Raw genomic sequence first — 22095 nt, forward strand, 5'->3', positions numbered from 1 at the left:
GGATCCTGAGGCTAAAGCTTTCATTAAAAGTTAAAAGATCATTTTTTGAAGGACTATGTGTTTTCTAAGGATCTATGAATAATGGAGATACGGTGTAGCTGGAAATAATTAAAATTTTGTGGGCATTTTATGGAGTCTTTGGCTTTGCTTTGTTGCCCATTTGTGAGGGTAATAATATTTTATGTCATACAGATGGCTGTTTAAAAATTCACAACATTTGATATTTTAGATTCCTAAGCAATATTAGAAAATGTTGTAAACTGATGTAACAAAATGTTTTGAAATCTTACTATTTCAGTTATTTTATGGTGACACATCATTTGGTGATATGTTAAATGCTGATATATTCCATCAGACAAATGTATATAATGTTTAGAAAGGAAACATTTACATATAACAGTTTGGTATAGTGTTCTTCAGTTGTGGTCTTCATACATTTAATGCACAAGAACTCAACCACCATTGGAGCGGTACAAGGGAGATAGATGAATGCTGAGCTATGCTGAAAGTACAACATTGTAGCAATGGAGTGCTAAGGTTTTTAAGCTACAAGCAAATTCCATGTTAAGTTATGTAGCTCTCAGAACTCCACAAGCTCTGCATCAAAAAGGTACAGAGCTCAACTCCGAGCACTAAAAGCTTTTATACTGCAGTTACTGGTTTTTGTTTTTTTGTTTTTGTTTTTTTATTGCTCCCAAATTTCCACTAAGATATGTGATTCATTGTGATATGTGTGTTTGAGTGCGCTACTCTATTACCAATACACCACTCTATATATTATTAAGTGTCCTAAATATTTCTCAACATATACTTTAAATTTTCTCCCATAAATATCTATGTGTAAGACCATATACCACAAACTTCTTAATATATCAACAAGCAAACAGAAACCAGGATAATCAGCATACTATGATGCGAAACGCGTAGAGGCTGCTGTGAGATTTTCGACCACGTGATTGTGACACGTCCGGTACGAACGAGAACGAGATGTGAAGCGCAAGCCGAGTGCGGAGGCAGTTCAAACCGCACACCGGTAACCACGCTACTAGAGACACCCATCCTTAACTGCTGGAACAGCTTAGTGTCGGCTCGAGGGCACTTTTAAATGTGAGTTTACATTGTTTACTGTGGCTAAAATAAATAAGCTTTTTAAATACATTGCGCAATGATCGTTGTCCATATATTTTCTATGAGGAAAACTAAAGCTCAGACATAGCATTGGTGGGACAGCACATACATCATTCAGGTGGAGTGGTTATCCCTATTAATGAACCGAAGGCGCATTGTCTAATAAGCATCTGGTGAGTGGCCAATCCATATGGTGGTGGTGTGTCATGGATATGGTGAATAAGTCACGATGAATCACGGCTGACAAACAGTGTGAATTGAATTAGAAGCCTGCACAGAGTTTTTAGAATTTATTGCACATTGCCTTTTGCACATGGACTTTCTGAATACTTTATAACTTCTAATTTTTTATTTTCATTTTTATTCACATATATTTTTTTATTTTTTTTATTTGTTTATTTGTATTATAAACACATGAAAGTGGGGATTATCCTGGTTTCTGTTTGCTTGTTGATATATTAAGAAGTTTGTGGTATATGATCTTACACATAGATATTTATGGGAGAAAATTTAAAGTATATGTTGAGAAATATTTAGGACATTTAATAATATATAGAGTGGTGTATTGGTAATAGAGTAGCGCACTCAAACACACATATCACAATTATACTCCATTTCACTGAATGGTTTTTTTTTAATGCAGCAACTCAAATCTTAAAGGGGAAATAGAATTTGTTAAACTTTTGCGCTGGTGACACACACATATTGATTTTTATATGTGATTCATTGGCTTTGTAAGTTCTGACGATGGCCAAGCAAAAATATATGGATCATACTACTATATTACTCTTAGACAATTGCAGTAAAGGTAATAACCCGCCAACTAAACTGGAATGTTTGGTTGTAGCAAAAGAAATAAAGCAAATTCACAACAGTCATTGCTTTAACGTCAATTTATTATACTTAGAGCAAATTTCCTGTAGTGCCATATGTGGTAGACTGATAATTGTCACGGATGGTGTGTCCTATGATATTTCAGGAGGATTTGGCTCTGCTCTATTAAGGCAGAACGCTGTTGGATCAAGAAGTGATGGAAAATCTCTCCACTAAAAAGCACAGTCCACATATTTTGTTTTTGGATCTTTACTCCCATGATCAAAATTTTACATAAAAAGAAAAAAAACAGTAGGTAAAATGATAAAACATATATTCACCTTCCCCCAGCTTCCACATTTGTAAGAAAATACTCCAGCACAGTGCACTTCTCATGATATTTGGGATCCTCATCATTCCTAGGATCTCACCTGAAGTATTATGATGTCATCATTGCCTAGGTGCCATGGGCAGTATATATATTATATATGTTGGGGTTGAAACCTCTTTCAGGTCATTTTTATTGACTTTGTCTTTCAGTCTCAGTGACAACTACTCCCTTTATCTTCTCTGCTGTTGCAGGGATGGGCAATGAGGAGAAATATACCCAATGGTGTCATGGACAGCGGTAAAAAAACTTTACCAAGCATTTACTCTTTTAAAGTCCGAATGGCATTTGGTTAGAACTAGACTTTGTATTAAATTGTACGAAAATCGTGCTTGCGTTCCAATTTTGGATGGGCCTCATCCACGACCAATGCACCATCTTTCTTTCACCTCCATGCATTTCTTTACCTAGACTCTTTCTCCTTACTGATTTATTTCAGTGTTTGTGCAATTATAATTCTCCAGAAGGTCACTTTATAAATACCTTTTACTTGTGTAGACAATATGCCCAGTCCAGATTTTTTGTATCATTATTCTACAAACCAAATTTTGACCAAAGCTTTTACCTTCAGATAAGTAAACTGATCGGCTGGTACATAAACTCATCTTTCAGTGGAACAATTCTATAGATATTTCACTTTAGACAGAGTTCAATAACTTGTTTGAATGTTACTGTTTAGTTTAACAAAGGTATGCAATGGCAGTAAAGAATATCCTAAGCATTTAACTAAATGATCAGACGTGGACAGCATAGGTTTCTTTGGAAATGATGACTTTGTGTAAGTGCCAACATTTTTTTTTGCATAGACTTGTTTTGGAATATGATTTTTAGCAGAAAAGAACTATTTCTGCTACTATTGTCATTAGGTATGCAAAGCCATAACAGTCCTAACTTCACTAGTGGTAGAGAGAGTGTGTTAATGCTTATGTTCAGATAAGAGTTTTTTCATACTGTCTGGCATCAGCACAAACCTGTTAATGAGTGTTATGCCCCAAAACAACCATGACATGTTAGAAGAAGGCATAACATGTCAGAGAAATACAAAATGAAAAACATGGGGTTGATTTACTAAAGCTGGAGAGTGCAAAATCTCTTGTGGCTCTGCATAGAAACCAATCAACTTCCAGGCTTTATTGTCAAAGCTTAATTGAACAAACTGAAGTTAGAAGCTGATTGGCTACCATGCACAGCTGCACCAGATTTTGCACTCTCCAGTTTTAGTAAATTGACCCCTATGTGTGTAGGCAAAAAAGATATATTTAAATTGCTTGTAGACTCTAGCAAAAAAATATTTTAAGTGCTCCTTTAAGTTCTTTTAAATATACCATCAAAGACATTTAGTTATATGAATCTAATAAGTGCAAAAAAACTGTTGATCAAGTCGGAAATTTAGAGCTTTCCTGTGCTCACTTTGACCTCTTTCACGCTGGGGTGGCTTTCAGGCGCTTTAGTGCTGGAAATAGCCTCTGCTAAGTGTCTGAAAACAGCCTCTCTCCATTCATTCAAGTGTTACTTTTCACACTCAGGCAGTGCGCTTGCGGGACGTTCCGACAAGTCCTGCAAGCAACATTTTTGGGGCGGGTTGGGAGTGCTGTATTCAGCGCTCCCAAAAAGCTTTGCCCAAAAAGCCAATATATTGAATGGGCAGTGCTTCCAAAGTGCCTGAAAAGCGATTCGGAAGTGCCGCAATATGGGAGTTTTTAACCCCTTCTTTGGGGTTAAAAGACCCCCGCTAGCAGCCGAAAAGTGCCGCTTAAACATCGGTTAAGTGCCGCTAAAACGAGTGGTGCTTTACCATGAACGTGACCGCGACCCCAGTGTGAAAGGGGTCTTCCTGTGTTATCCTAAGGGAGTAATTAGCCTCACTAGTTCTATTTTTGGGACTTTATAATGATTGTCCATTTGGTGTGGAAATGGGAGAGTCTGAGTAGTTTGGCAAGAAACAATTGGGCAGGATTGACAACACAAAAATGCTGTTTGTTGTCACTTCTCTGCAGGGTCTGGAAGCTTAGTGCATTTCTGGCAAATCCACAGGTATTTTTTTTTCTATTTGCTATCACACAGGGGACCAATATGCCGCTAGATGATAGCTTTTTCAACAAGACACCAGGGTTCTATTATATTAGTCCCCCTGATGTTTCCCCTGAATTCCACTGAAGCTAATGAAGAGCCGACTGTACTCCATTAGCTTTTTCCCTGGCCACAGCTACCAGGGAAAGTGACACTTGAAACCAGAAGTGAGAAAATCCTCATCACTCCAGGGTTCTTACCAGCTTGGGGAGATCTGTGGACATTCCATGGTCTCCCTCCCCTCTATCCAATTATACCTAATATGTGGGTCCCAGGTCTGAAGGTGAAATAGCTGAGCCCAGGAAACATGGCGGGGAGGCACATGTGCGGGTGAAGAGTGTACCAATGAATGTATCAGGGGTATGACACATATCAGCAGAAGTAAAAGGGGTACATTGATAAAACATGGGGAAATGTGCATGCATTTCACAGATGTACTGCATACGCTTTTTCATTTTTCTTTTTATTTGCCCTGACATACACTTTTACTTATCTTACTTAAATTGACCTAATGTGATTTTTCTACTTTTTTTTTATTTTGTAAAGTTTTGACAGGATTAACCTTTTAGGAACAATTATGCAAAATAGCTTTTCCTTTTGACTTTAGCTGTGAGCAAGTGTTTTTTTCATGGTTGTTTTGTTCTGCCTTTGGATCAGGATAGAGAGATAAAAAATAATGGTTAGAGAGGTATTTATCTCTAGGCAAGAGTAAGCTACCTGTGTACAATGCTAATGCACATAAAGTCTTTAGTTATATTGTATGAACGTGGTAGTGTTTAATTTCCAGAGTTTATCTTAACCTACTAGTATATTGTTTGCTAAATTCATTATTGCTAAAAGTTCACCAATGGATCTTCATGTACGTGGTATTCCTTTCAGATAACTGTAGTTTATGATCATACAGGATAAGGCCATTCTTGGGAAAGCAAATTGTCAAATAGGTAAAACTGTTTTTTTTTTTGTATCACCCCTCTCAAAATTACAGAATAAATTATATGGACCACTGAAACTTGAGTGGAGAGGGCCCACCAGTGCAGATGAGCATTCAGTGTCAGTAACTGATAGGCACTAGGACATATCCTCCCGTCTTCTTTAAGCCACTAGCTACATCAATGATTCCATACATAGAGTTCAGTGATTAGGCTTCAAACTAGGGTTTCTTTTCCAATCCATTGACTGTAACGGTCTGTAAGTAAAACATGAGTGCAGAGAAGGGGCATACACATGATACCCTTAAACAGCTGAATTAGACAAATGCAACAATGGAGGTTGGGAGCTTTCAGTTCTAAATGGTTGTGATTCCGGCAATATGCAGAGGAAGAGAAAGAGGACATGATCCTTTTGCTGGAGATTCTGTTCATTTTTTGAATTCTGTTCAGTCTGCGGTGAAAGTTTTAAGCACAAATATAAAAATGATGTAGGGGAGGTGCCCATTCATTCATATCTTTATTTATATCTTTATCAAATTCACACCCTAAAACTATCACCTAGCTATTAAAATTACAAAAAGGGCACACATTTTTATTTTGAAAATGTCATTGAAAAACCAATCCATTTCCAAACAGTTAAGTACAATATATTTAAACTATGCGGTGCCTACCTATTTGACAATGTTAATTTTAGTTATGAGTGCACTGTCCAGGAGTGATGATAGTCAGGCAAAGCCAGCCAAACAGTTGGTTTATGGAACACATACCCTTACAGCACCAACATAGACACCCAAGGCAGCTCGTTTCCAGGACTGGAAGTTCTAAAGATCCCATATCTGCAAACAGGTATTTCACAGTTTAATTTACAAGATTAGGATAGAGAATATCAAGGGGTGTGTATAGGATTATGTATAAGAAGGTTTTCTATTTATTCATTTTTTCTATTGGTTGTGTAGGATGGATTTGTGTCTTTTTTTCAACCTGACTAATTATGTAACTGTGTTTTTTAAATACATTTAAGAAATTGTAAAGAATGTGTGTTCTAAGGTCATTGTAAAGAACTGCATAATGGGCGTTTCATGTAAAAATGTCAATGGGTTTGAAGAGAAACAATTTTGTTACAAGCATATAAAATGGGTCGTTGCAGGGGTAAGCAGACTTAAAAAAAAAAATCTCACAAAGAAGGCGTCGGTGGTCAGCAGTAAATTGAAAGGTGAACTGCATGTGTTTCCTACTGAAAACGGCCTCTACAGCTTTAATCAGCAGGATTCATCAGCACAGTTATTGATCCAGTGAATTAATCCAATTTAGTGAGGTCCCTACTATAAGAATAAAAAAGCAGCAACCTTAGTCCTTGTATATCTTTTTCCATTGGCAAAAATGTAACATTTAAGCACCACAGAATAACATGCATTCTCTGGTGTTTGCACATACCTTTGTGTGTATTCTCCCATGCTTGGAAACACAGGGCGTTTCTATTATACAACTGTTCTTGCTAAAGATGGTGGATGAGCTGCCCCTCTTGCTTCTGTGTATTACTGTTGGTTCTTAAAAATGATGGTGGCTTTAGAAACCAATAGTAAAGTACAGGGGGCACAAGGAGTTCACCAGCCTTCAAATCAGTTGGTACTGTATGTGCATATCAGAGCACCCCAGGTTTTGGGTGCTTAAAGCATATGTAAACCTTAAATTGAAAAGTTGGAGATTGCTTACCTTTGTTCCTCACAAATCTTATAGTAATTATTTTATAAGTGCACAGTCTGTAAAACAAAGTACATTTTTGGTGACCCTGTCAGTCCCTTTAGAAAGTTCTCTTTCTTACCACACTGGTCATGGAAAGAGCTTCATTCTAGAGTAGGTAGTTAACACCTTTATTCCTTAGTGATGCAGAAAATTGTGGCAGCACATAGAATGTGGAATGTCGGGGAATGTCAATAAACTCTGCATTGCCTGAAACAGCCTGAAACTTTGTAAGTCTCCACCCTACTTCTTCTGAGCTGTGGGGGAGAAGAAGGGACTGAGTGTCATGTGATTGCTGATAATTGAAAATAAAAAAAAATATTTACAGAGGGTTTTTTACATTTTCTTGTTTGGGGAACATGTAAGCTTTACAGATACTTTAAGAATAAATTCAAAGGTACCAGACGATGCTTACTTTCAGTAATATTTGAAATTCCATTTTTTTTTTTTTTTTTTTGCAAAAAGAGAGGTTTTTTTTAGTCTGTTATTATGTAATATGTACAATAGGACGGCACCTAAAGGAAAGTAGGCACAAGATTTAAGACAAGATTTCAATTTATGTGATTTGCTACTGCATTGCATACTATCAGGGTGCTTATTGGAAGTTATAAAATATGTGGAAACATCATCTTAGCTAATATATATTTGTAACAGACACTGATCTAGACAGAACAACTTCAGGCATCCTGATCTTTATTTACCATGGGATTCTCTCCTTCCAGAAACATCATTAAATATGAATGGGATCCTCTTCATTAAGAAACCAGCTGTTTGGACTTCCCACAGAACAAAGCTTTGCAATACACATTGGGGTCATTTATGAAAGCTGGTGTTTGGTTCATTGGAAACCAATCAGAATTCTTGTTTTAGTTCTCAGTTTGCAGTTTAGAAAATAATAGAGAATGCTGCTAAATTGCAGCCAGTACACCAATTTGCATAAATGCCCACACTCCCCTTCAGAGAAAGAGATATCAGAACCACATCAGAGTATAGCATTTATACATTGCATGAATTTAAGCTTCGGTTCCCTTCCATAAACTGCACTTCGTCGCACAGGTGGGCTCAGACTTAGCCAAATTACTTAAATTTACCAACTTTTAATGCTTTCACACTGTTTATTTTTTTGTTTTCAAGTAGAAAAATATTTCTCATACATTCAAAGTGGTACACAAAAGAAAATGAGTGGGATTTCTAGTTTTCTTCAATGATTTTCGCTCGTATTATCCGATAGCACCATATCGATACATTCTTAACGTAAACATCCTGAGCACTTTCTTAGAAAGCGAGACCAGAATATATTCATTGTCATATATTTTAAATATATATATATAAATATATAAAGAGAAAGAGAAAAAAAGATAATTTGGTGACTATTGTGTTAGCCACTGGGATGGGATGAAATATTTTAGAGTACACTGAGGAGAGTTGGGCATGGCTGGATTTAATAACTGTGTTCACAGATGTAATGATAGACAGGTTTGTGGGAAGAGCAAAAAAAGGGGTCTGTAACGCTTTCGTTGTGATGAATCCATGCAACACAAGGTGTTGTACGTCCCTGTGACACTGAATGGGTTACCATATTGTCATGGGGTAGGGCCACTGGAACTCACCTCATGTCTTCAGAGATACATCATATTTTTGAGGTAGGTTCCGCTGACCCTAGCAACCTTTGAGAAAACAAAATAAAGTAAAAAAGACAAAATGTGTATGTGTGGACATTAAAATATGAATTCAGCTCCCCCATGAATAGTGAATGAATGGAACATTCTAGGAACTAGGTTGACAGCTGGGCAGGAAAAAGTTTGCACACCTGCATTTTGATTGGCTTACAATATTGAGTTTTTTTTTCATGTTTTTGGAAGGAAGAGCTTTCTTACCAACCGCAGTCAGGAGGGTTCCCAAATGGATTAATCTCTGAAAGACAAAGTAGTGAAAGGAAAAGAGGAGGTGTGGAGAGGTAGTAGCAGAGTGATGTGAAATGAGTTCTAAGGGAAAGTGGATAGTGTAGGATTCAGAAACCATTCTCAGACAGTCATTTAATGGTGATTAACACTTTTTTTGTAACAACTCTAATAATTATCTTTCGATCTTCAAACACTTTATTATTAAAACACTGCTTATTTGTATTTTATAGTCCATTGACATCTATCATTAAAATCTACTGTCCTGTCATTCAAAATGCTATATACACATTCACTGATGCCCAGAATGGGCTTGCTCATGACTGAGGTAGAAGCAGAGCCAAGAACCATATTTTCAAACCATATTTTTAAATTGTGCACTCAGAGGGGATTTGCACCCGTTGCAGTGCCCCCTAATTATTCCTTATAGTTGTAGCTTTCAGTTATGGTATAAAACAAGTGGCTCACCTTTCACCAAAACCAGGGAAGAAATTACATGCAACACCCTTGGGACTGGTTTGGTTAATGTTTCTCCTCCGGTGTGGATAACTCTAACTCTATTAGCTCCTACATCTTTGCATACTAATTTAAGCATGGGTTATAGCCAGAATGCCAATTCCTTGATTAGCACACCTGCTCCAACATATACGTCATTCAAATCTGGTTATTCTGTGAATATAAAATGAGGCTAGATTCAAACATGATGTTCTCTTTTCAAAAACACACCAGTGCTTCTTGGAAGAAATTCCTTTATTGTTTCCTCTCCACATCCAACTGACTTTTGAACTGAAATGATTCACTGAACTTTACCTAAGAAAAGGAGATTGATTTTGATTTTTTTTTTTTTTTTAACGTAAAATTGCAAACATGAAGCCATCTGATTCTGCCAAAATCAGTTTTTGAACTCATATGTAAAGCATTTATTTATGTGCTTTCTTGGATGTCATCACTGAAATCAAAAAGCTTTGCTTTTAATTGCTTTGGCCCTTTCTTAAAAATTGTAAAATTAACAAAGTTTGGTCTAAAAATGTTCCTAGTGTATATAAGTAAAGTGGGCCATGTTCATTTTGTGTTGTGTAGACTGCATTAAAATATCCTGTCTTCCGGATAGCAGTGAAGTGGGATGGCCAGCAATGAAGCAGTTAAATGTGGGGCTAAAGATTGTGCAGCACAGCATCCATTCAATCACAGCAAAGTAAATGAAATATTGATTGAAAGTGTCCCTGAAAAGAGAAAGCCATTAAGGAGGCACAGGAGTCGTGGCGTTCTTCATCCTCTGAACTCCCTCCCCCCACCTTCAACAAAGCATGAAAATTAAGTGCATTATTCCCAGGAGTTGGGCCTTTGTCCCTGAGCAGATACTGCTGGTAAGGACAGAGATAATGCTACTGTAAGCTGAACCTCTTGTGTCAGCTACAGCTTACCCCCATCCCAATTATAATAATACTACCTTTTCCTAAAAATCACTCACCCCAACCAGCAAACAAACAAAAAATGTCATGGATTCTATAAAGCACAAAACCCCACAATGACACGTTATTTGTGTAGCTCAGTAACTGCCAACTGATAGGACTAGGAGCTCCATGTGGTCCTCCTACCTACTGCTCAGGACTGAATTAACTATTTATAAAGTATTTTTTAATTGTGATTTTCTTGGTTCCTTCCAAACACCTTTTAGGTCCTATTAGGATAAACTGAAATGTGATGGACAATCCAGTGGAATACTACATTTTTTACAATCTTATCAATATGTTTGACTATTTCTTACTAGAGACATTACAAGTCATTAATATAATGACTTCATATTTACCTGAGTTGGCATTTTTTTTTTTTTGGAGTTTCCCTCACGTAGAGTTTAAGTAAAACTATAGCTTCTGGCCTTTTAAGGAGTTAGAGGTTTCATACGCTCTCTCTGGACTATATCATTAATACCCACTACGTGTGAGTAAGCCTGTTTGTTTATATTTGTAGGCACTGCTATCCATACTCATATAAATGTCAGCAAAACCCTTCTGTCCAATAATGTCACAGTGGCAAGACATCTAGTGGCTACATGCTGAGCTTAACATATTATTACAATCCCATGGTAGCAGTAATCCCTGAGAATGAGCACATCTTATTATGTTACCTGTGTACTATTTGGTTTGCCAACATGCATTCTTTAGTGAATTTAGCTTTGATGACCATCAGGAGTACCTTTTATCTTCTTTTGTTAGAAAGCTCTAAGCTAGGTAATTAGGAAATGATTTATATACTCTTTGTTACAAAGCCTAACTATGACTACCAGCCATCAGCAGTGCACCCATATCTCTGCGTTATTAAAGGAAACCTTTACTAAGAGGATATGGAACTCTCCATCTAAAAATTAAAGTTACCTAGCTGTCATGTTGTTCCAAAGGATTGAGGGCTTTTACTCACTAACCCAGAACAAGTGTGCAGATACAGAGTTCTGACCTTCCAGTCTGCATGCTTGTTCAAGACCAAAGACTCAAAATATTGAAGCCAGAGACAACAAGGCAACTAGAATTCTTAGGAGGTCAGCAATGGCAGATTTCTATAATTATCTCAGTGCAGGTTTCCTTTAACCATTAAAAGATCCAAACAATAACTTTTGGATGGTGAAGAGTATCTCTGTCTAAAACTAGACTTCTTTCCAGCCAGGATGACAGTGATACACAAACAGGGGTGCACAGAAACAGTACACACACCATTTCCTGAAACTAAGAGGGAAGAGTGTTTATTGACTGGTACATTTTAACATATTAAAATCCCTCCTATAAAATCAAAGCAGACATTAATATTTGTTGTTCTGGACTTAATATGTGTTGTTCTAGTTTATGACAAATAAATCAGGTGTGAAAAAGTATTTGTGTACCTGGAAATTCTCTTCTCCCTCACAGTTTAGATCTGAAGCACTGGCAGTTAAAAACCAACCAACAAGTTAGGTGAGAAAACCCAGTGGGAACCTGTGTAAAAACTGGAGAACAGGAAAAAAGGAGAGGTCCCACTGTTAGAGAAACCAAATGGATACTTGATTTCTATCTGTAGCCTGCTCTAGAAAATAACCTGCCTCTCAATGACCATTTCAAAACGAACAAGGTTTGAATATTAGAAATAATGTTGGAGAACTGTTTTAGTGAATAGTTTGTGGTAGCCAGGCAAACGGTGGCCACAGAAGTTCAGTTTTTATTGGCATCCTCTCTGTAGTAACACAGAAAGGAAGTAGGTATGTATTTTTGGGTCAAATGTCAGTGTAAATAAGAAAACAATTTGATTTGACATTTTTATTAACTGGATATGATTCTAGTGACCTGGACCCATGAACTGACTATAAGCTGTAATCTGCCACCTACAATATAAGGAATGTCCCTCCAAGAGCCGCCTACAGTCATTTTTACTATTCCATAGAGCACCCCTGGATCCTGGAAAACTGACTAGCACCTTGGTTTACCATGACGGCCCACCTACCTTCTGTGCTTCATTTGCCCATGGGTGTGATGAGTAGTTTTACTAACCGATTGAGGAGTGAGAGGTGAGATAATGCTGGCAACCACTGAAAAGGGTCTCTTTTGTATCTGTAGAATGCCCTGGTTTTCTGAGTTACCTAGGAATGCTTTATAGGAAAGCAGAAAGAATGTTCAGGCCACTAGAGATTCAATTTTTACAATGTAAGGGGTAGTTGGCAAATTATTTTTAGCACACTTAAACGTGCATCTTTATGGATTAGGATTCATTACCCACTGGCTTCTTATCTCTCTGAAGGTCTCTAGCAGCAATGGATTCTCACCCTTCATAATGCTGTAAATGGACAGTTCCATCAAAAATGATGACTGACCATGAATGTTGTAGGTATGTAGCAAAGTTAGAGATTTAAAACCAGAGATTCTGCAACCACAGAGATATAACCAACTAGTGGGTGGATTTAACTTTCTGGCATTTACCAAGGTTGTATCTGTTTTAGTTCAAATTACCTTTTAAAGAAAACTTCAACTGCTGACATCCCCCTGCAATGCTAGTTGTTTGGTTGTAATCCTGGTTCAATGCCTTTGAGGCTATCTAAGTCACTGGCCTAGAAAAAGTACGCTACAAAAGAAAAGTGAAGTCAAAGCTTTGGATCTGCATATTTTTTCTGGACTGTAGCAGTTACCTAGCTTTTCTAGAAAGTGAGGTCGGCCTCCAAACTTTCTTAGCATGGATTTCCTTTAATTAGTGATGAGTGTTGGTATTTTTGCTCAACTTACATAACATGTTTTCTGGAAAAATGCAGTTATTATAAACTAGAGTTTGACCTAAATGTTTTCTTTTAAGGAGAACCTGTTTTTTTTATTTTTTTAATCTTTGCTCAGATCAGAGTTATGCTGTAACTCTTGACAACTGATCAGTTTATCAGCAATAATTAGCTTTCATGAATTGCTGGTAATGTCTAGTTGACAGGGCTTACAGCACATCACTGCTCTTTACTCATGTCATTAAATAAGCCCTAGTTGTTTATAAGTAGAAAGCAAACACAGTGGTAGGTACATACAATATCTGGGGTGTGAAAAAAGCAGAGTGTACATCTCATGCAAGTTGTAGTGGTTAATCCTGTTAAAGCACATGCAGTAATCCGTGGTTCTTTTCTACAAAGGCCTGGGTTCTATTCCGGCCTCAATGTCTCATTTTTCTTAACTGAGAAAAATCTCTTCATCTGCCAGTGCCTCGTCTACTCAACACTATAATGTCACCTCTTATGCAGTGTATATCCAGTATAATTGTAGCCCTGTGAACACTGCAAGCACTATATAACATCAATACAACTCTAAACACAGGCAAAGCAAAACTAACACTAAGCCCTTCTAAATTGCAGGAACTGGTAACTGAGGCCCTCTGTTAGCAGATAAGAGGTCAGTTCTGCTGAATGCATTAAAACTGTGTCAATCATGTTCTGAAATAATCATTAGCATTTAAATTCCCCCATTTTGCAAAGGATGAATTGAGCATTCCAGAGTACAGCTGAGCAGGCTGGCAGGGTCTCTGTATCCATGGCAATCCCGAGCCAGTCCCAATGGTCCATGTATTGGAGCTCATGCTTGGACAGAATTAAAGTGTGACAAGGCATAATTGAGTGACTGGTTTACACCACAACTGTGAGCTACAGAATTTAAAAAAAAAGAACTGCGAGGGGCAACATCTGAGTAATAGGAACTCAGAGATTACTGCAAAATGTCCTTATGTGCTGAATTATGGCTTACAACATGGCAACTCCCCACTGGATTTTGTTTTAATAAATCTGACCCAATATCATAAAGGAGCAAACTATTAAACATCTATTCAGAACAATGGTATAGCAACTCCCAGTAAAGAAAATGTTGCTAAATCTAGCTTGCTCAATGTCCATAAAGTGCAACTGCTTTGTGCTACTGGCAGATAGCCAGGTTCTTTATCATTATGCATTATAGGAGAGGAGGACAGTGCTGCTTTGTACACCTTTCTTGTACTAAAGTGCTGAGGGATGGAGGGGTAAGACTGTACAGGAGGTGCTAGGTGCAGGAAAATATATGAGTGAAGCTGAGTTAATGGTGATGCTGTAAAGAAGCACATTGTCAAGACATGAATGGGTCGGGCATTCTTTTACAAGACAAAAGCAGCTTCCTGTGTAGTCCTCCGCTTCGAGACGTGCTGCTGGTTATGATTCGAAATGACAGGCAAAGAAACCTTTTCTTTGTAAACCGCCCCCCTCGTGGTGAAGTTATAATAATTGTGGTTCCTTCTGTCAGGTTTTCAAGACTGAGGAAGGAAATAGATCCATTTTATACACCCATGAGCTATACATAGAAATGGACACTTAACCCTCTCAGTGCCAAAGAGGGACTACAATGAAATGCCTTAGAGACCCTCCTGTGTCAGAGATTTAAGAGCTATTGATATGTTGCAGGCCACTTAAATTGACAAGAAGGCACTTAAAGAGCTCTCAACAGCTAGGGAAGAGTAACCATCTCTGAAACATGGAAATATGTGGTACTGTTCTGTCACCTGTTATTAACTACATTGAGGTGGCAGTGAATCATTGAGCCGTAGGCTGAAATAGCTTCACTGAAAGCAGAACAAGTTACATCTACTATGTGAGAACAAAAAGAACTGTAAATAGCAATTGACTTTATTAAAAAAGGCAATATGCTAGGAACAGATACATGCAGTCTTCCTGAGCAACCAATCAAAAGCCAACTGTTATTTCTGTGACTTTATTAAACAGATGAATGCTGATTTCTAGCTGGTTGATAAGAGTTGGTGCTACTTATCATCATTGCCATCGTTGTTTTGTTAAGGAAGAGAGTGTATAGCCAAACAAGTAGGTCAAAAAGTTATTACAGCTATAAAGGCGCCTTACTGTCAAAAATGGCTGCAACATATCAACAGAGATGGCTAAAGGAACATCCATGTAATGGGCTGAGAGTAAGCCCAGCTCCCACACTACACATAGTCTGAACCAGAGGGTGCAGGTTTCTCACACTGTGAATGGAATGTATGATTCCGAGATACTGTTGGGATAGAAAGATATGACAAAGGGTTTGTAACATTTTCCCCCAAGAGTTCATATAAACAGATCCCTCAGAAGCCACTTCTCTGCCTCTCACAGCTCTTGGTATTTTAAAGTGTGAAGCAGCTCTTTCTATTCCATGATAAAATAGCTCTGCTGCTGCCTTTATTGCAAAATGAATATGCTGCAATGTGCATGGGTGCTGTGAACTTGGGACTATCTTCCCAGACTTTTCTCTGTAGAGAATAGAAGATTACAATCTAAAGACAAGGAATGACCCTTGTGGAATGCACCCTGCCACTGTCGTCTGACCACACAGTTAACACCAGAAGCAGAGCATTGTTAGTGCCACATACAACACGTCATGAGAGGCTGACGGCTGTAATCACGGTAGCATCCGGTGCAGCATGTTCATTTTAAGGAGGATATCTGAGCATGAAAAGCTGATGACCTGCAGCTCTGTGTTGGTGCACCTGCTAACACCAGGACAGTGGGGAAAAAAATCTGAGAGGTATTATTCACTGTTAATGTATTATAAATGAATTGAAACTAGTGACATGCAAGGAAAATAATGAGACGGGAGACAGTGATGGTACATGATGAACAAAGCACATTTATAATGATATGAGTAAATATATTCGCATCATCGGCTAACCACTAGTTACACTGTATTGTCATAAAAACTTACAGAGCTACAGAGACTATTAACGATAAATAACCATTACCAATTAAAACACAGTTTGTACGACAGCTTTGCTCTTTCCATTTTTAAAAACAAGCAATATCATTCCTTTTTTTTAATATATATCAGTTTTCTCTTCTTGAAAATGTTTTTTTTTTCTTTCTGTAATCAAAGAGAAAGTGAAAATGGAAGGAAAGTAAGAAGAAATTGACTTGATCATCAGATTGGAATGGCTGGTGTCCCCCAAACTTGAGAGGCCTGTGACGCAACTTCTAGGTAGCCCAGTATTCCTCACAGGCCTCTCGGAAGTTGGGGGGCTCATAACAGTGAACAGAAACTGTACAGGAGTAAGGCAGGAAAGTTAAGGGTAAGGGAACTGACAGTAAGGACTGGAGGTCTTAAATCAATATTCCAGTATCCACTGAATATGGGACACTGTTGACTCAATAAAACTAAATAGTGATGAAGGTCATTTTTTTAAAGTTCAATGAACTAAATAAAAAAAAAATCATAAGGGTAAAAAAAAAGAAAACAAAAGATCACAGTTCAGAAAGAGAGATGCTGGACGAGAAGCCAGACGAGAGGACATCACAATCATTGTTCAGTTATCGGTTGCACAGGAGGAGCAGCGGAAAATGTCACTGAGTTGGTTATGATGGACGTTATCAATGAATTGAAGTTGAGATGGAAGGAAAACTGTTGTTTGGGAATTTCTCAGCCTGATGATCCAGAGGTAGCCAGCATTTTAGTTTTTTTTTTCTTTTTTTCTTTTTTTATTATTATTATTTACTATTTTAATTACTCTCTTTGTCCATTGATTTTGATTTTTTTTATTGTTTTACGACTGCATGCATAGCATGAGAAGATGCTGGGTTTATGAACGGCCACATTTTCAGTGGCTTGAGGTGGCCCAAATGCAGAGGTTAACATAATGATCTGGCTAGTTGGCACTCAGAAACATGGAGGAGGTGACAAGTTGGAGAACAAAAAGGCTTATTCTAGAAAATAAAACCAATAAAAATGGCCCTTGGAGGAACCTGTACTGTGACAGGTAGACACACGCCGGAAATGAACACTATCTCAGCTAAACGAGCATGCAGGGAAGTACTGACTGAAGCCGACATAAAGATGCCCCACGGAAAAAGAACATGCAGGTAAACGACTATCGGAGCCTGCGATGGCTGGTTGAGCCTTGCCCCGGAGGGATCAAAAACAGCTAAAAATCACAGATACTGTTCACAGTAAAATCTACATTGACAACACTAAGAGATCGCTAGTGTTAAAATTATACACAATCAGAAGCGTTTTTAAAAGGCAACGCCCTCGCTAAGTCGTTGCAGATAATGAAACCTCATCAACTAACAGTTGGCACTTTAATCTGTTGTGTGTGTGCGTGATTTGGCTTAGAAAAAACTCCAATACGCTCACAGCACAGCATTATATCTAAAAGGGGAGAGGATGTTAATGGATCAACTGGTGCATGGCTGGCCAGGAACTAGGGGGTCTGCTTAAAACCCCAGTCCTACAAACCCCAAATGTAAACCTTTAACCTGAATTGAAAGCAATAGTTAAGTGTCTTGATCATATCCTACCTTGGAGAAGAACAAACATTGTAGCTAGAGGTTGTGCGTAAAAAAGAGGAATGCCTTCTGAGTTACAATTGTACCACCTCAGCCCTGCAATCATAGCAATTAATTGGTTAACTAGGACTGCCATGATGAAATGTTACTAAATGGGTGACAGCGTTGTTTCTCCAGAGCAGGATTGGAAACAAGGTCATCTAGGGGAGGAAAGAAAGCTAGGCTGATTTATTAAGCAATTAAAACAAGATGGGGTGAGAGACTGGGGATTTAAAAGGATTTCAGCATGAAGGGGCAGGAGGGAAAACCCAATGAAGGAAGAAAACAGACACAGCTCTTGTCAAAACTGAACGTCACCCATCAGAGTAGTTAAATCTGATGAGATTCATGAGCCATAAATGAGAGAAATGGAGCCTGGCCAGCCGGAATATTCACCGCCATACAGGTTGTTATGAAGACACTGATCTGTAAACTTATCAAAAAAGGTTATTTTTTTCCACAGTTTTAACCATTTTAATATATATTTTACAGTGCTTTTTTGCAACTATATTGCTTTTAGATAATATATATATATATCTCTCTTTTAATGTTTTAATTTAAAACTATTTTTCTTTTTTTTTTTATTCCAAAACATGTGTTCCCTCACACACTGCCACCCCAGGGCAGGACGCATAAGTGAAGTTGGACAGTGCTTTTGATTTCTTTACTCCCTTTTTGTTTTAAAGGTACCTCACCCACCCAACCCTCCTGCTGTTTTCCAGCAAAACAGTAGTTCAGTTACAGCGTCGCTAAGGACTAATACTGATTACCTTGTGATTCTGAGGGGACCAGCAACACGTGGCTCTGCAATGCATTACTGGACACGTCAGCCCTCACAGAGATTAAAATTAATGTGTCACTTCATGTTTACATTCAGTTCATTTTCGACTACAACAATGCTGGTAAAATGGCAGGCTTCAAAAAATTTTTTTTTTTTTTTTTTTACTTTCTGACGCGTAAACAATAAAACCTCAACAAGAGAGAGATAACCTGTCAAAATCCTTCAAATAAAAATTAAAAAAATTAAAAAAATAAAAAACACTAAAAAAATTCCCTCTCTAAAACATCCGTAGAACATGTATTATTTACAGATGCGCTTTGTCAACACTGTTGCGTTCATTTGCATAATTATATATTAATAACCCGACGCACACACTTCCCCTGCCAATAACAAAAAACAAAACAAAAAAAGAATATCCAAATAAAAAATAAAATATAAATCGCTCCTGCAAAATACAGTACATCCATGAAAAGAAGAAAAGGGATTGGGTAGGGGGACAATTAAGTTAACATCCAGGAAAGGGAAGGAAAGGGAGGTCATTTAACCCACTTTCTGTGGGTTGGCCGCCCGGACACCTTGCTCGTAAGTGACTCGTTGCGTTATTAGATACTGGGCAGCTTGTGTGGCGGCTGGTGTGCCTGTTATGGTTACCTTCCGGTTTCTGGTGCCGGGGACAAACTCCCCCTTTTTAGAAATCTGTATCCTGGCTCCAGTCAACTCCTGATATTCCACCAATGTCTTGCCACCTTTGCCAAGTATGGCACCTACCAAATTTTCTGGCACAGCAATTTCTACTACGTCCTTGGAGCCGTCCGTTGACTTCTCAGTCCCCAAAATGGCGCTAGCAGCTAAAGGGGATGCTGCCCCGAAATATCCATTGGTAGCTGCGGTGGCAGCAGCCAAGCTGCCTAGTGCAAACGTCCCAGCCGCTCCTCCTGCAGTGCCACCACCCCCAGTTGCTTCGCTGGCGTATGTAGCTAGCAAATTGGCTGCTGCAGCTGCGGCTGGGTTGGCGCTTGCAGCAGCAGCTGCTAATGCTCCTGTGGCTGCTGCTTGACTCAATCCCAACCCTAATGTATTGAGGTTGTAACCATAACTGGCCAAAGTGTTGAGTGCTGATGTAATAGCAACTAGATCATTGCCAGTAAAGCCAGAGAGAACAGTGGGGAAGGCTGCTACCCCAGCAAGGTTAGCATGTCCTAGGAGCCCTGCAGCAGCAGCAGCCGTAGGTAGAACTTCAGCAGTGTTGGCATAAGGGGATCCTGTGGGATTGGAGTTAGCTACAGGTCCTGTAACATTGGCATAGCTGATGTTCAGACAGCTACCACTCTGTGGGTCCTCTTGGATCTTCTGCACTATCAGCTCTACTGCCTTGCGGTTTTGCTCTGGCTCGCCACTTACAGTCACCACTCGTTCCTGCAGATTAATGCCATCTGGTTTCTGGGAAAGCTGCACCCATGCACCAGACTGTTCCATTACCGCCTTCACAGTGGCACCTCCCTTCCCGATGATCAGACCTGCAGTGCTGTTTGGAACGATGATCTTCACCTAAGGTCAAAAAAGCATGAAGAGGAGCCCATAAAAAAGAAAAAGAGAAAGACAGATGGAAATCACATGAAAAATAAAGAAGCATAAATCTCAATGAGGTGTATGATGAAGGACAGTAACTAAGCGAAATATAGTAATATTGTTACATGGCAAAATTATAATGGGTATCTATTTTTAATCAATAACCCTAAGAATCACCATTAAAGAGTCAATAATCTTGAGAACAACAATTTAAAGGTAGTGAAGAGCTTTTTATTTTAAACTCTAATAAGAGCACCTATGCTAATAAACGGGACTCTATGGGTGCCAAAAATAGCTATTAAGTAAAAATAATAATATTAATTTACTGTTGCATTAATATAAAGGGCCAGTTCATACCAGAATGTGATGCAGGGAAGGTGCATTCTGTTTGTGTTTCTGGCACAGAACTCAAAACACACTGGGGTTGATTTACTAAAGGCAAATAGACTGTGCACTTTTGCGAGTGCAGTTGCTCCAGGGCTAAGTAAATGAAGGAGAGCTCTGCACTTCCATCATCCAATCATGTGCAAGTAAAAATGCTGTTTTTTTTTATTTTCCTTGCATGTGATTGGGTATTCTTTGTAAAGTGAACCTTTACCTCACTTACTAAGCTTTGGAGCAATTGCACTTGCAAAAGTGCACAGTCCATTTGCCGTTAGTAAATCAACCCCAATGCCTTTGGTAGCTGCTGCAGGTGCCAATGTAATGTTGACAGCACGCCAAATGCAGATTGCAAATGCAGTGCATGTGCAGGCACCAAACCACATGGTAGTACCATGCAATTTGTTGCCACACATTTTTTTTAAATGGCGCATGCATTCCCCGCATTCTGGTGCAATTTCAACCCATTCATATGAATAGGCAAAGTTGCATCACATAGGAATGTGTAGGAATTCAGATATGAACCAGCCCTTTAAAATAAGATAAAAATGAAAAATGTTGTTAAAATATAAGAAGCTTAGGGGCATTGGCCACAGTTGAGATGCATGCCACAGCACTGTTTAAATAACATACATAAATCAAGTTACAAGAACGACTTATAACCTTATGTCTCCATTAGGCCTGGAAGTTTATTTGCTTTCAATGTTTTTAGCCATCTTGTTTCAGATTGTAGGAGGGCTTTATCACTATCACCTCCTCTACTGTTAGTGTGTATATTGTCTAAAGCATAGAATTGAAGTTAGAAGCTGATTGGCTGCCACCAGAGTTTGCACTCTCCAGTTTAAGCTTTGACAAAAAAAACCTGGAAGCTGATTGGTTTCTATGCAGAGCTGCACCAGATTTTGCACTCTCCTGTTTTAGAAAATCAACCACTAAGTGTGTTACTGGCCGGATCATCAGGAGAAAAAGAAAAAAAAAAAAAAAGAAAAAATTGAAACAAATGCAGCCACCACTTTCAAGAATTGGTAAGTTGCAATATAGTAAAAGTTTATTTTTGGGTTTAACACCACTTTAAAATACACATAATAATAAAATATTGATTTATATATATCATAGTTGGTAGCTATTTTTGGTACCCTTAAAGTCCCATTTATATGACTAGGTGTTCTGCACCTGAGGTTACAAGGAATGTGGTGCTAATGGTTATCTATCAATCCAATTGAGATTGTGTATTAGTTCCTAGTAAGACTATAGGTTTTAGCATGCCCAGCATAAATAGGTTTTGCATTTTACAATTTTGAAAGAGAACGGTTGACCAAGCTCATGTTATGGCCCGGCACTAAAATTTCCCCAAAAAACAGTTAAAAAAATTCTCAAATGGCAAATAAAATATAACTTTATCTATATAATATAATGAAATATATCTCTGCTCAGGCTATTGTTCCAGTGCCATCTGATAATCTTTGGGAGGATGTATGAACACTGAAGACAAGAAAATGTACATATATCTACAATAACAACCAACTACATTTTCCATGGGCAACACTTCCACTTTACCTTTCCTTAAAGTGGTTCTA

General features: G+C 38.3%; 1 protein-coding gene across 6 annotated transcripts in view; it reads right to left on the reverse strand.

The window, feature by feature from the left end:
• Positions 1-16079: 16079 nt before the first annotated feature.
• Positions 16080-22095, reverse strand: part of NOVA1 (NOVA alternative splicing regulator 1) — a 129640-nt gene continuing 123624 nt past the window's right edge. For all 6 annotated transcript variants that reach the window (XM_073608710.1, XM_073608706.1, XM_073608705.1 and 3 more), the window contains one exon: positions 16080-20116. In XM_073608710.1, the coding sequence (XP_073464811.1) occupies positions 19109-20116 (1008 nt within the window). In that variant the 3' untranslated portion in view covers positions 16080-19108. The remainder of the gene's footprint in view (positions 20117-22095) is intronic.

The sequence above is a fragment of the Aquarana catesbeiana genome, linkage group LG13 (genome assembly GCF_042186555.1).
Source record: "Aquarana catesbeiana isolate 2022-GZ linkage group LG13, ASM4218655v1, whole genome shotgun sequence".
Classification (NCBI taxonomy): domain Eukaryota; kingdom Metazoa; phylum Chordata; class Amphibia; order Anura; family Ranidae; genus Aquarana; species Aquarana catesbeiana.